The 14556-nt window shown below is 45.0% G+C and overlaps 1 protein-coding gene across 1 annotated transcript; it reads right to left on the bottom strand.

Moving 5' to 3' along the window:
* Nucleotides 1-2978: 2978 nt before the first annotated feature.
* Nucleotides 2979-9501, bottom strand: LOC116784080 (opsin-5-like). The gene is made up of 4 exons (XM_032682259.1): nt 9429-9501; nt 5612-5905; nt 4705-5036; nt 2979-3326 (listed from the first exon to the last, which is right to left on the bottom strand). The coding sequence occupies exons 1-4, from the start codon at nt 9499-9501 to the stop codon at nt 2979-2981; spliced, it is 1047 nt and encodes a 348-aa protein (XP_032538150.1).
* Nucleotides 9502-14556: the final 5055 nt, after the last annotated feature.

Below are 14556 nucleotides of genomic sequence, written 5' to 3'. Positions count from 1 at the left end.
GAATGTGAACAGGCCAAATCTGTTGGGGTTTTTACCTTAAATATCTGTTTGCATTGGAGTGACTGTGCTGGTGATTGCAAACATAAGGTGCCCAGACTCACTCCTGAGGGAAGTGCTTGCATCCTGCTTCCATGTTTGAAAAGATCATTTAGTTGACAGCACAGTCCAGGGCTGGATAGGAAATACCATTAAATTAGCTTATATTTTTTATATATATGGAATATATATATATGGAGTTATATTATAATTTGACCATAAATTAACTTCCCAAAACTAAAAAAAAAAACCTAAAACAACTAGTTCCCTGATATTAATGCTATACTGGATTTCCTGGTTCTTTGGTCAAGGGCAACCCTACCTTTTAAATTTTCTGTATGTAAGATAAACCCACCTATGATTCAGAGTTTCTTCTGGGGAAGTTTGGATTTGCTTCTTTCTGAGTCTGAAAAACGAAAAATAAATTTGAGCCATATTTGATACACAAACACCTGGATTGGATTTTTAAAAATTAAGTACATAAACAGTTAATAATAGATTGGGCTATTAAAGTGTTGTATTTAAACATGAACGGGATACAGATCTTTGGGGTTTACAGAGTTTTTCCTGCTATAGAGTGGCATATTTTTCATGTTACATACACTTTAAAAGCATTTACAAGGGGATGTGGACCTGTTCTGCTCCTAAGTTTTTCCCAGCAGAAGCTCCTGTTACGCTACATTATTAACTTGGATGTCCTTGCTCCAGTCACTGATCTGCAATCAGCTGATAGGAATATTTATTTTACTCTTTATTTTAAACATCAAGCAATTGAGCAAAAACTCTGAGGAGGTGGTGGTTGAATTACAGTTTCAGGTTACTTTTTAAAGCTGAAAAAGTACTGATAGTTGACATTTGCCATGAGAAGTCCCTTTCCACACTTGCATAATGCTATACTGCCTCTTCTTCCCATAGATTTTCCTTCAGTTTTCACATACTCCCCTCTCAGTTGCTGATGTTTTCTCCTGTTCCTCACATTCCTCTCCCCTTTTCCCATTTTCACATGCCAGGGGCTGTTGGAGGTGACTGTTTTCCAGAGGATGCTTCACGTCACTGTATTTGGAGAGAAGGCTGAGTGCAGCCTTGTTTCATATGGAGCATCTGTAAATGACAACCTAGGACAAGATAATGTCCTGGAGGCCAACTTAATTTAGGGATTTTCCACATTTTTTTACAAATAAAGCTACTTTAGTGCTCATAACACTTCCAGTGCAGGATTTCAGGGGATTTCCTTATCGTTTTCTAATCCCCAATTTAGGAGTTACTTAGTGCCTTAGTGTATGTCACAGCTCCTGCCTAATTTTCTTTGTTCTTTTGTAATCCAGACATGTAACAGGAATTCTCAGAGCCACAGAAGTCTTTAAGCCTGTTTGTAATCCCACACTTGGCCTTAGCAGTTTACAAAATGGAACTGATTATCACGGTTTGAGTCTGGCAAAAGTTTTCAAGAACTGAGAGTCCATTCACTATTGTTGTTTAAAATCTGGGCCAAATCTGCCTGTGACTTAACTCTTCTCACCTCCACCAAACCCAGTGCAAAGGTTTGGTGAAGGTTCCACTAGACCAGGAAGGCGTCCCTGCCCATGGAAGGGGGATTGAACTGAGATGGTCTTTAAGGTCCCTTCCAAATCAAACCATTCTCTGATTCTGTGTGGTCAGGGGAAGCCAAGAGCTGCTGCAGCCACCAACCCATATTTTGTCTGAGATTTCAAACCCTGAGGGTAGGTATTGTGTCCTTTAAAATCACAGACAGTAAGTTGGAGAAAGATTTAAGCTGTAAGAGCTCAGTTCCACCCCAGAATCTCTTTGGCTAAACCTGGTGTAATTGTACTTATCCTTTAAACTGAATCAGCAGACTCTGTCTTCAATTGCAGTCATATAAGTGGCCCAGCCAGTGGGGAACTCGGGATCTCAGGCGCTCCCATGGAAGCCATGAGAGCCAAGACTTCACTGCAGGACAATTTAACTGCTGGGCAGGTTATCTTGAGGATGCCTTGTGTCATCCTATACAGAGCACTCCTCCAGAAAAATGGTTGTAAAGCATTGGAACAGGCTGCCCAGGGAAGGGATGGAGTCACCACCCCTGGAGTTGTTCTGAAAACATGTGGGTATGGCACTTGAGGACATGGCTTAATGGTGGGGGTGCTGGGCTGGTGATTTTAAAGGTCTTTTCCAACCCTAATGATCATGATTTAAAACAAATGCTCCAACAGCTTTCATGGCAGAAAACCGCCTGAGTGCACCATTCCTTCTGCTGGGAGCTTCCTTCACTTCCCACTGTGCCATTTGGGACACACAGAAGGCATTCTTCGCTGGCTGCCACGTTCCCACCAAACCTCTTCCAACTAAGGCTGCTCGACTCCTTGAACTTGTGTTTTGAGGAGTTGGAACTACACCTCCGAGGGAGCAAGGAACCACAAGACACTTCAAGAGCAGCCACGTTACCATCTTTCTTTGGCAGGGAATATTTCTTGCTTCCCATATGGTTTTCAGTCTGTATTGCTTGAAAGTTACACTCTCAGCTGTATTTATTTGGTAACACTTTGTGTGCAACCTACGATTTCCTCTGATGGCTGTTTTACTGCTGGAGCCAAGAGATGGCAGATAAATTGCATTAAAAAATGAGGAGTATAAGAAAAAAAAAACCACAAAAATAATAAATTCCCTTTTAATTATAGCTGCTTCCCTGAAAATAAGTTTAGTTTACATGATTTTATGTTTAGTACATAAATCTATTTCCTCTAAAGTGGAAGTTCTTGAAAAAAATAGATTTTTTTCTGTGTAGTCTAAAGCCAATATTTGAGAGTTGCTTAAAAATGTATAATTAAACCTCTGTATTTGGCATAAGATGTGCAGTGACAACCCCACATGCTGCATCCCTACTTATTTAGGCCCAGGATTGAGCCCAGGTTTGACCTGTGCTGTGAACCCATGGCTGCATTTCAACGAGCTGCAGCTCCCGGGTTCTCCGGCTTGACCGCCGAGGAGAGACGGATGTTGTCCCTCCCACTCCACATCATGGACACGGGATTCTCCGCGGAGTTGTCGGAGCTGAAGTAACAGACTCGCCAGCCACAGCAACACTGCAACTTTTTAATCTCACAGCGGAAGGTTTTGCTGAAGATGTAGTAAATGAAAGGGTTGTAGGCCGTGGAGGACTTGGCGAACAGGCAGGGCAGCAGCGTCACGATGGGCTGCAGGGAGGCGCTGGAGTTGAAGATGGACCAGAAGCTGGCGGCCGCATACGGGGTCCAGGAGCTCAGGAACCCCACAGAGATGAGCACGGCCATCTGGAAGGGAACACAGGCCTTCAGTTCACAGCCTGTACCAACAGGGCCTCATACTCCAGCACACTTGAACCTGAAATACCTGGAGCTGTGCTTGTTGTCCTGTGCCATGAGCACAGGTAACACTGGACAGGGCACAGAGGTTTCTATTCCCACCCAGCAGATCTACACTGTGCGTTTCTTCTGAGGCAACTGTTGTTTTCATCTCCTTCCCTGACCTGTCCTGGGAGATGCAGCCCCAAAACAGCTCCACCAATAGACTTTCCCCCTGTGCTGGGCACTGGTGAGGTCCCACCTCGAATCTTGGTGTCAGTTTTGGGCCCCTTACTACAAGAAAGGCATTGAGGTGCTGGAGGGAGTTCAGAGAAGGGCAACGGAGCTGGGGAAGGGTCTGGAGCACAAATCTGATGAGAAGCAGCTGGGGGGGTTCAGCCTGGAGGAAAGGAGGCTCAGGGGTGACCTTGTCACTCTCTACAACTGCCTGAAAGATAGGTGGGGGTCAGTCTCTTCTCTCAGGTAAGAAATTATAAGACAAGAGGAAATGCCCTCAAGTTGTGTCAGGGGAGGTTTATATTGGATATTGTGAAAGAAGTCTTCGCTAAAAGGGTTGTGAAGCATTGGAACAGGCTGCCCAGGGCAGTGGTGGCGTCACCATCCCTGGAAGCATTCAAAAAACATGTAGAAGTGGTGCTTAGGGTCATGGTTTAGTAGTGGACTTGGAAATGCTGGGTTAATGGTTGGACTTGATCTTAGAGATCTTTTCCAACCTTAAAAATTCAGGGATTCTATGACTGGCCTCTAGAAATCTTGGATCAATTCTGCTTTTCCACAAGAAATGCACAACTGAAGTGCGTATCTGAAAAAATGGTGTATTAAAAAATCCTATTTCCATTCAGAATTTCTGTGGAGCTCTCTCTCAACGTAGCCACTCTGTCAAGTAAAAATATCTGAGATGACAGAACAAGACCTTCATTCCAACAGGAAGGCTTCAACAGCTATTCCAGCATGACTGGAAATCTATATATCCATGAAAATCTTGGTGCAACTGCCTAAAGATTTAACAAGCTGTTCTGTACCTGTGATAGGTTGTCCTGACCAAGCTGCTGAAATGACAAGGTTTTCAGGAGCTCTGTGCTCCTCTGAGTATGGATGAGAGTGGAACCACATCTCCAGCTTTGGTCAATACCAGACAAAAGCAATGAAGGGTCATTGTGAGGGGGAAGGTCATCATGGGGGTTGGACTAGATGACCTTTAAAGGCCCTTTCCAACCCAAACTATCCTATAATGCCATGATTCTATGAGTTGTGCATAGCACAGCCAGCTCTCTGCAAGCTCCTGATTGCTGCAGACACTTCCAGACCCATCATGGGGATAACTCACCAGTGTCAGCTTCTTCTCCAGTTTGGCTGCATTAGGGATCCTGTCAATATTCTGGATTTCTTGGTAGGCCTTATGAACCTTCCAGGCAATTCCCAAGTAACAGGCAACGATGGTCAGCGCAGGCAGGACTGTGCACAGGAGGAACATGCTCAGGATGAATGAAAAGCCATTGGAGGAGTTGTGGAACTTGCTCCAGGCTATTGTACAAGAGATGCCAAAGGGCTCAGGGCCATAGTAGCCCCAGCCTACCAAGGGTAGGGTGGCCCAGAGCAAGGAGTAGAGCCAGATGAAAGCAATCAAGATGAAGACGGTGTTCTTGGTGATTTTGTTACCTGCAAGAAAGAGGAAGAGGAAGTATATATGGATCTTACCTCAGCCACATGGTTTTTGCCATAACTGCTCCTCAAACAGAAGGATGGTAGCTACAGATACACCTGGGCTGCTGCAGTTCCCAAACCTTTGGTCTTCTTGAGAAAGTGTCCATAGATTGAGTGAGACCTGAACACAGCTCTCAGTGCTCATCTAAAGCTTAGTAAGTCAGGGAGCTTTACATGATCAAGTTGACCACAAATTTACCGTAGTCCCAGGCCAAGAATGCCAGGAGAATAATCCTTTCTCAAAATCCAGTATGTCTGCTTGGATACAAATAGGAGGAGAAGACAGTCTGGTCCAGCAAAACATTTGGGCTCTCCGCTCTTGGGTAGTTTCACTTGGTAAAACTGAGAAGTGAAAAACCTCACTGTTTAGTAAAGAAATTAATCAGATCGTTCTGGGGACATCAGGATTTGATATTGGACTAAAAGCTGAGGATTATTCTACTGTTACTGCCCTGATACTCCATGCCATATTCCACAACAATCCTGCCCAAACACACCACAACAAGTTTACCAGACAGGTGATGACTCACTGTTGGATTTGGATGAGTTGGTGATGAGGAACCGGATCACAGCCATGGCACACAAGGTCATCATGCTGCAGACTCCAAACAGGAAGCCCATAAGGGCATAGTAAATGCAGGAGGCGTCTCCTCCCAGCCAGGCGTGGTTCCAGGCAGAGGCGATGGCCAGCGGGTACATGCTGATGGCCATCCCAATGTCTGCCACTGCCAGGTTCACTGTGAGCAGCTCCGGTGACTTCAGGAGGGAAGAGCGTTTTGCAGCTGTAGCAAGGACAGCTGAATTTCCAAGGATTGTTAGGATGGCTGGCAGAGAAGAATCAGCACAGACAAGAACAGAGTTAACACACCTGTGAAGTCCCTGGAAAGGATGTGATGTACCTGAAAGGGGCTGCAAGAGGGACTTTTTACAAGGATATGTAGTGATAGGACAAGGGGCAATGGCTTTGAACTGAAAGAGAGCAGGTTTAGGTTGGATATTAGGAAGGAATTCTTCCCTGTGAGAGTGCTGAGACTCTGACACACATTGCCTACAGAAGTTGTGGCTGCCCATCCCTGGAAGTGTTCAAGGCGAGGTTGGACAGGGCTTGGACCAACTTGATTTAGTGGAAGGTGTCCCTGCCCATGGCAAGGGGTTGGAATGTTCCCCTGTCCTATCACTGTCTGCCGGTGTAAAAAGTCACTCTCCCTCTTTTTTAATAAGCCCTCTTTAAATACTGGAAAGCTGCAATGAGGTCTCAGAGCCTTCTGTTCTCCAGGCTGAACACCCCCAGCTCTCCCAGCCTGTCTCCACAGCAGAGGGGCTCCAGCCCTCGGAGCATCGTCATGGCCTCCTCTGTACTCACTACAGCAGCTCCACGTCTTTCTTGTGCTGAGAAAGAATATCCTCACTTACTTCTCTTTCCTGCTGAACAGCTCCAGCTGAACTGCCTGTCCTGCCTGCCTGTCCTTTCTCATCTATGTGCCCTCCACTTCCCAAAGCCTTCCCTCTTTGCAATGCGTCTTCCACTGAAACCTCCTGGGCTCTGAGCTGCCCCGATGCTGTGCATGTGCTGGCTGAGCAGCTCAGGGTCCTCACTGCTCCCTTAGAATCACCACGTGCAGCAGTTCAGACAGCCCCACTGTTCTGGTGGTCTCTGAGTGCAGTGGGACCATGGGAATTGTTTAGCCAGGGGTGTGCAACAGACCCAGAGCTTGCCTCGCAAAAGGACCTGTCAGACATACATTATTCAAGTGTGCCACAGGGCTTGTTCATGACAGCAGTGTCAGAAGTACATGTACCAAACAACTCATTTTTGCTTTTTTTTCAAGTGAACGTGGTGCTGGAGAGATATTTTCTTCAAAGGTTTTCCTGAAGAGTTGTCCTCTAAGCTCAGATGTGAGAGAGGGAGACAGAAAAGGCTTCTGTCCCGTTCCCCTGTGGGTGTGGATGGAGAAAGACTGTATTTGCTCACAGACACCACTTAACAAAGTGCTCACCGAGGAATTAAGAGAGGCACATGAAAAAAAATAAAACAAATATACTGGCATTAGTACAAAAATCGCAGAGATGTCAAGGGAAAGGCTTAAACAGAAGGGAGACACAAATCTGAGACCCTACATCCCTCATTCATTCCCTTTCTGACAACACATATTCACTTGGCACCTCTGGATACACTGGAAGAGTTCCCTGATCTCTGAGGAGCTGTATTTCTGCATACACAGGAGGATGCCCACAGTGGCTCAGCTCCTGCTGACAGAGAGCAACCTGCAGCGTGGTGGGAAGAGCACTCTCCTGAAAAATGACAGCCACAGGATGGGACACAGAATCATGGAATCACAGAATCCTTTTGGTTGGAAAAGACTTCCAAGATCATCGAGTCCAACCATTAACCCAGCACTGTTGAGTCCACCACTAACCCACATTCCCAAGTGCCACATCTACATGTCTTGTAAATCTCTCCAGGGATGGTGACTCCACCACTGCCCTGGGCAGATTCTTCCAGTTGCTTGACAACCCTTTTGGTGAGTAAATTTTTCCTAATATCCAAAGTAAACCTCCCCTGGCACAACTTGAGACTGTTTCTTCTCATCTCGTCACTTGTTACTTTAGGAGAAGAGACCTTTCCCCACCTGGCCACAACCCCCTGTCAGGGAGTTGTAGAGAGCAATAAGGTCCCCCTGGAGACTCCTTTTCTCCAGGCTGAGCCCCCCCAGCTCCCTCAGCTGCTCCTCATCAGACTTTTGCTCCAGGCTCTTCCCCACCTCCATTGCCCTTCTCTGGGCTTGCTCCAGCACCTCAATGTCTCTCCTGTAGTGAGGAGCCCAAAACTGACCATCCTCTGGCTTCAGGAGGAACATGAACCCCATTGATTTGCTTTTGAGAGAGCCCTAACCACAAAACATGATGTAAGAAGTTGCCCTTAGTCTCACCCTCAGAGGGAGACATCCAAACCCACCCTCCCTTTTGCTTCATCTGCAGCTCTTCCCCTCTGTCCCACTCTCCATGGGACTGCTGGGTGGCATGGGACAAAGCTGGACAAGAGTGGCTAGTAGTCCAATAACTGGTGGCGAGTGCTGCAGCCCATGCCCTGGCCTTTTTGTTTCATAATAAAAACATAATTCCAGGGGATAAATTGGCAGCCCCAGTGAGGTGGCAAAGCTATGGATAAATACAACATGGTTTCTATTTAAACTCAGTCCTTCATTTCTGACAGCCCCTATGCGATACAGTGAGTCTGGCTGCCACACAGGGCTCTTGATCCAGTGCTGGGAGCTGTGCCTGAAGTTTCAGTGCCTAAAAGCCCTTTAGGAGAAGTGTGAGACTGTAGCATGGTGGCACATCAGCAAGGGGAGCTCCAGCCTCTAGCCCTTTGTTGCTGCCCTTCCCATTCATTGCTTTGACTGCATCTATATATTTACATTTCTGAGAGAAGGGAACTGGCATCCTGACTTGATCCAAAGAAAAACCCTTGGATGTTTTGTGTGCATGGATTTTCCTCACCCTGAGTTGTATTCTGTCAGCACAGCTGAGGGGACAGTACAGGACAGTTGAGTGCAGGGAGAATTGTGCAGAGCAGGGGGAGATGTGGAATGCTGAAGCCCAGCACTGCTGCCCAAAGCCTCAGTAATAAAGGACACATAGGCTTATCTGTCCTATCTCAACCAAGGTTTTCAAGTGAGCTGAAGGAAAGAATTTTTCATCTTGGCAAAATCCAGGTGGAAAGCATGCCTAAATCAATTCCACTCCTCCCCAAATCCACAACAGTAAAAAACAGATCCTTGTGTACATGCAACAAAGTGACAAGGAAGACAACACTTAACTGAAGCCAGATTGGAGCAGGCTAGTAGATATCCCCACTTGTATTTTATTTTAACTCTGCTTGCAGCAGGGCAAACAGGCTGCTAAAAAAAACCAGAACTGCTATTTGGAAACACTTTGCTGTTCTATAGCAGTTCATCCTACCAAGACACAGCAAAATGACACCTCCCCCCACCAAAGGGTAAGACCACAGTTGCTTTCCCGTGATCAGTCCCATGAAATGAGCTGCCTCGACTCAGCTCACATGGCTGAGATGCCAGAGTAAGAGATAAACAACTTATTTTGAATACTTGTGATGCCACAGAGGCAAATTCATGCTGGCAGTTCTTCAGCATCAAAACAAAACATTGTGAATCTGAGAGTGGAGATTAATCCTGGCATCCAGGAGGGCACTAAGCAGAGGAACCTGTGGGGAAATAGATTCTCTGTCATTTCCCTCCAGCTTCCCCTGTCTGACCACGGCACAGCCAGGGAGTCCCTGTGTGCCTGTTCCCAGGCTCCAAGCAAACGAGCAGGCTGTGAACTCACCTATGATCAGAAGAAAGACCCCAGCTCCATAATCCACTACTGGGTGGAGTTTGGAAATGTACTGCTCCTCCATCATCCCTGCTGAAGGTGGGTAAAGGTTTCAAATCAAAGGTGAATTGGTGTAGGAGCAAAGAGGCTCGCCCTCGTGGTTTGCCTGCTGCAGGTGTGAGCCGGGTGTTGGGCGCTGTCAGTGCAGGGATCCTTCTGCTCTCTTTTTCTCCCTCCCTCTGCTGTGGCAGGGGAGAAGCCTGAAGTGAGAAGAAGGCTCTGTCCCTGGGGAGGTACAGTGAAAGCCAGGCAGGGCCACTGCCAGAGCGATCCCGCCTGCCTGGCTGGCAGAGCATCTCTCCACCCACCCTCTCCTCTCCCAGCCCTCTGCTCCTTGGCATGTCAAGAAACTTCACAATGCAAATGCCCCCAGATGAGTAAAAACAATTGTTTTTCAACAATCAGCAGCCCTGGGAAATAAATCCAGGCTGAGGGACCAGGCAAGGGAAGGAAGGTTGGGAGTTTCGTTTTCCACGTTAATGGCTGACTATGGGAGACACGAGGTTGGGGCGAGGGATCTCTGTGTTGAGGTGTTAGAGGGAAGCTGTTTGCTGCAGGGGCTCAGCAGAATCAAAGTCACACTGCTGAAGACAGAGCTGTCAGCGCTGCTCCAGGGCAGAGGATTCTGGGTCTGTGAATGACTGCAAAGCACCAGAGAACCAACCTCAAAGGTCACTCCTGTGACACTCCAGCGGTTTGACCTGGCAAACAGCCCCAGCAGGGCCTCATCTCCATGTTTGCCTTCACCTTATAATATCTGAGCCTAAAATTGTCATGATCTAAATAATCAAACCATCAAAATGAGCATCCTGGTCTAGTGGAAGGTGCCCCCTGCCCATGTCAGGGGGACTGGAACAAGATGGTCTCTAAGATCCCTTCAAACACTTTCTATGATTCTGTGATTCTATAATAATCTCTTTCTGTCTGTTTAAACAATGCCAAGTTTGGCTCCAGGCTCTGAATGTGTGTCACAAGTTCATCTCTCTGTTTCCATACACAGGTGTTGATTTTGGTGCACAGAGACTTACAGCTCTGTAGTTGCAATGTCATTAACTTTAACTTCACTTTCAACCAAGGCAGCACCCAGCCAGCACAGTGAAGGGCTGATCTAGGCTAAAATATTTAATTCCAGTACCTGAATATGCTAAGCTGCATTAGCAACATTCTCTGCTTGCCCTATTTTACTCTGTTCAGACACAGATGGATGCCCCATCCCTGGCAGGGCTCAAGGGCAGGTTAGATGGAGCAACCCGGTCTAGTGGAACATGTTGGAATGAGATGAGCTTTAAAGTCCCTTCCAACCCAAAGTGTTCTATGATTCCATGACAGGGAAATGTAAAATTCACAGGAGCACATGGGGCATCACACGTGCAATTTAGGTGCTCAAGCATAGCAGTAGCAGCCTAAATTGTGAAAAACTTACAAATCTGGGAGACTTCAGAAGTCTTGAGTGTCAGCAGAGTTTTGAGTATCTCCAAGCACAGAGACTCCACAACACTTGTTCCAGTGCCTCTGTGGTCTCATTCAAAGCCTCATACAGTTTTTGAATAAAGGCACCACCTAACTCATGAAATCAAGCACCTGCTGATTAGTTGTTCAATGCAGAACATTCCTTCATTGAATGTTCCTCAGAGGTAGACATTGAGCTGAATGTTGCAATGCTCTCAAGCTCTGGATGTATAAACAAGCATCAATTTAGTCTAGGAATGTAGGATATGTACAATATTAATTATAAAAGGAAGTCTTTCTTTAAGAAAAGGCTGAACAAGGACAGATATATCTCAAAAACATGCATAGTATTGAAAGTTTTAAAGAGCTTGATCAATTTAGTGTAGTCTGTTCAAGAAAGAGATCCCAATTTGGGAAAGAAAAGTCTCCTAGAGTAGCAAAAGACACAGTAAATCCTGTGACAGAAAGTAATTTGCTGTATTCTGACAATTAATCCAGTATAGTGCACACAAACCCATGGTATTGGTAAATTAAACAATGCCAGATCACCATAAAGATGCTGAAATCTGACTGTTCACCTGTTATATTCACAGAGCAGTTGCTGGCACTCTTTTGGGCTGGGCCAACTAACACTGTCCTAAATCATTCCCAGGCACAGGTCAGCTAAAATGAGTCCAGGACCATTCCCAGGAGGTAGGAAAGTTATTGCTTTTGAAGACAAAGTGACACTCTTTGTTTAGTTCCCTAGCACAGGTGTTGCCCATGGGTTTTGCTCTTGTCCTGAGTGCGAAAATTTAGGTGAGAAATAGATTCTCAAGGTGCAGCCATTAGATGAGAAATTCTAAAGACTTATCAGTGCTCAGATAGAGGTTACAACACTGATAAAATTCTTTCTGATAAAATTCCTTTCTCCTGCTTTCCCACTTGTTGCACAGTCCATCCTCTCACTCCTGAAATAAGACACTGCATTTCTGCAGGCAAGCAAAGAGAAACCAGAGGCAAGATTAAAACATTTTACTGAGAATATAATGACTCCTTGGTGACTGCACTGGCTACATCAGGAGCCCAGTCTCCTGCCAGCTCTTGTGGGCACCTTAGATTACACTGGGGCTATTTCATACTGGTTTAGATGGCATTTTGTTTATTGTGAAACCCTCAACTGAGCATTCACATGGGGTAGAATTATATCAACAGTTCAGTTACGAAATGGAAGACAAGAAAATAAATTATTAAAACCAGAAGAGTTGACTGATTCCAAATCCAGTGTATTATTCATGTGTTGTTTAACAATAGCAAGTTGTACTCACCACTGTCTTCCTGCACATCAGATCAAACCAGATGAACTGTTTACAACCAAAGCATAGTCAAAGTTTATACTTCTTGACAGTGTGTGTGGAGGGGTGTCATATTTTAGAACTGTTTTGTGAAATTTATTTTCATTTTAAGAAAGTATTCTTCAAATGAGACAGGTGGAAGAATAAAGTTGCTACCTACTCATTTCTGAAAGGTTATGTGAAACTTCAAACAAAAAATGAACTGACCATGAAATTATATATACATATTTGATGTAAATACAGACATATATATAAAACAAGTTCCCATTGTTGGCATAAAACAGAGTATGAGTTGAAGAATTACTTGATGCTACCAAGTGAGAACGTCCTACAACTTTATTTTTACTTTTTGCAGGAAAAAAATAAAAGAATATTCTGATTCAGTAGGAATAAGGGAATTGCTCTGAATTATCACTTTGCCACTATGTAGCAGTTCATTTTGCAGAGATAAAATGTCTCACTGTTTGTAGTTGTTTGGACCAAGAATATTGGGTTGGGTTTGGTACCATATACCAAAATCATTAGTATCTTCTGATATCTGGGTCAGGCTATGAATCTGTGTCCTTATCTGCACAGGATTTATGTCTATCAAAAATAGTCCTGTATCGTTTAGAAGAGGACATGACTAGTTATTCTTGTTTATCTCTGGCTCCTCAGCCCAGATCTTCTCTTTGTGAAGACCCTGAGATTTCAAGCTGAGCAGAGTCCTGCAAACAGTCCATGTGGATACTCCCTTTCGGGACAGTCCCCTCTCCTTTCTCTGAAACAAGTCTGCCATGATGCACACTCAGGCTTTTTCATTAGCACATGCCACCTTTTTCAAACTCCTTGGAGGAGATGACTTCATCATCTTCTCCAGCAATTCCTACAACTTCCTTCCATTTAAATGATCTTGTATTTCTGCAATCTTACTTTTGGAAACTCATCTTTGAGGTGAGACCTCTAGCTGAGCCTCCAGCTTTCACCTCCATTTATGAAAACCAGAAACAGCATTTTAAGTGGAATTCTCAGAGTCTGCTCATGAAGTTGTATGTTTTCAACAACCAAATCTTGTTTAAGCTGGTATTTGCAACTTCAAGCATAGTAATTTTTAAAATTGTTTTCTTCTGGATGTCTGCACTGCCTTGCATGTTACTGCCTGAGGGGTTATTTATTTACAAAGTCTAAATTCAGTTTAGGGACACCAACCTCCCTAAACTCTCCCAGTAGGAACTGAAGGTAGTTGCCCCCTTAAAGAATCCACTTTGGATCAATATAGTTTGCTCTTTTGTTTACATATAATAGTTGGCTGTTGGTTAACCCAGTCCAAGTGACCTTCACCACAGCACATAGAGACTCACCAGAAAAAACTGAGTTGAGCTGTTATTCCAGTGATTTGACTCCAGAGCAGAAAATGGGCTCCAAACCCAAGACCATCTTGTATGCACAGGACTGAATGATAATTCAAAAGGGGAAGTGGAGGGGCAAGCAGTGATCTCTTCTCTCTGGTGACCAGTGACAGGAGCCGAGGGAACGGCGTGAAGCTGAATGAGGGGAGGTTTAGTTTGGATATTAGGAAAAACTTCTTGATCTGGAGGGTGGTTGGGCTCTGAACAGGCTCCCCAGGGCAGTGGTAACAGCACCAAGGCTGCCAGAGCTCAAGGAGTATTTGGACTCTCAGGCACATGGTGTGACTCTTGGAGTGTTCTGTGCAGGGCCACGAGTTGGACCCCATGATCTTTGTGGGTCCTTTCCAACTCAGCATATTCTGTGGTTCTGTGACTTATTAAACAACAACATCATCATTTGTTTGTAGCTGGGAACCACTGACACTCATTCTGCAATGGTGAAAAGGAGAGGACAAGGTGTACAGCTGTCAGCAAACTGGTCTAGTGGAAGGTGTCGCTGTCCATGGCAGTGAAGTGGGAACGAGGTGAGCTTCAATGACCTTTCCAACCTAAACTGTTCTATGAAGTCACATATGGAGCTGATCATTTCAACAGGGTTGCCCTCTCAGGGACATTTTTTTTTTTTTTAACAAATATGCAATGAAAGGCACTGATTTGAGAAGCAATATGAAAACAGGACAAAGATCAAACATAGCATAAGGTGGAAGGGGAAATATGGTAATGGGATACAAAAAGGTGAATTCAACATGCAAGTACGAAGCACATTGCAGCTATTTCTTTCAAAGGTGTGAGAAACAGACTCCAATACACTATGAGTGGAAAGGAAATGGCACTAGAGGTGCTAACATAAAATGAAAACTACTATTATGCCAGAAAAAGAGAAGAATAAAATATATTGCCCATAGTGGG

The sequence above is a fragment of the Chiroxiphia lanceolata genome, chromosome 3, assembly GCF_009829145.1.
Source record: "Chiroxiphia lanceolata isolate bChiLan1 chromosome 3, bChiLan1.pri, whole genome shotgun sequence".
Classification (NCBI taxonomy): Eukaryota; Metazoa; Chordata; class Aves; order Passeriformes; family Pipridae; genus Chiroxiphia; species Chiroxiphia lanceolata.
The sequence above is the reverse complement of the archived record's forward strand: the minus strand, read 5'-3'. Positions and strand labels throughout refer to the sequence as shown.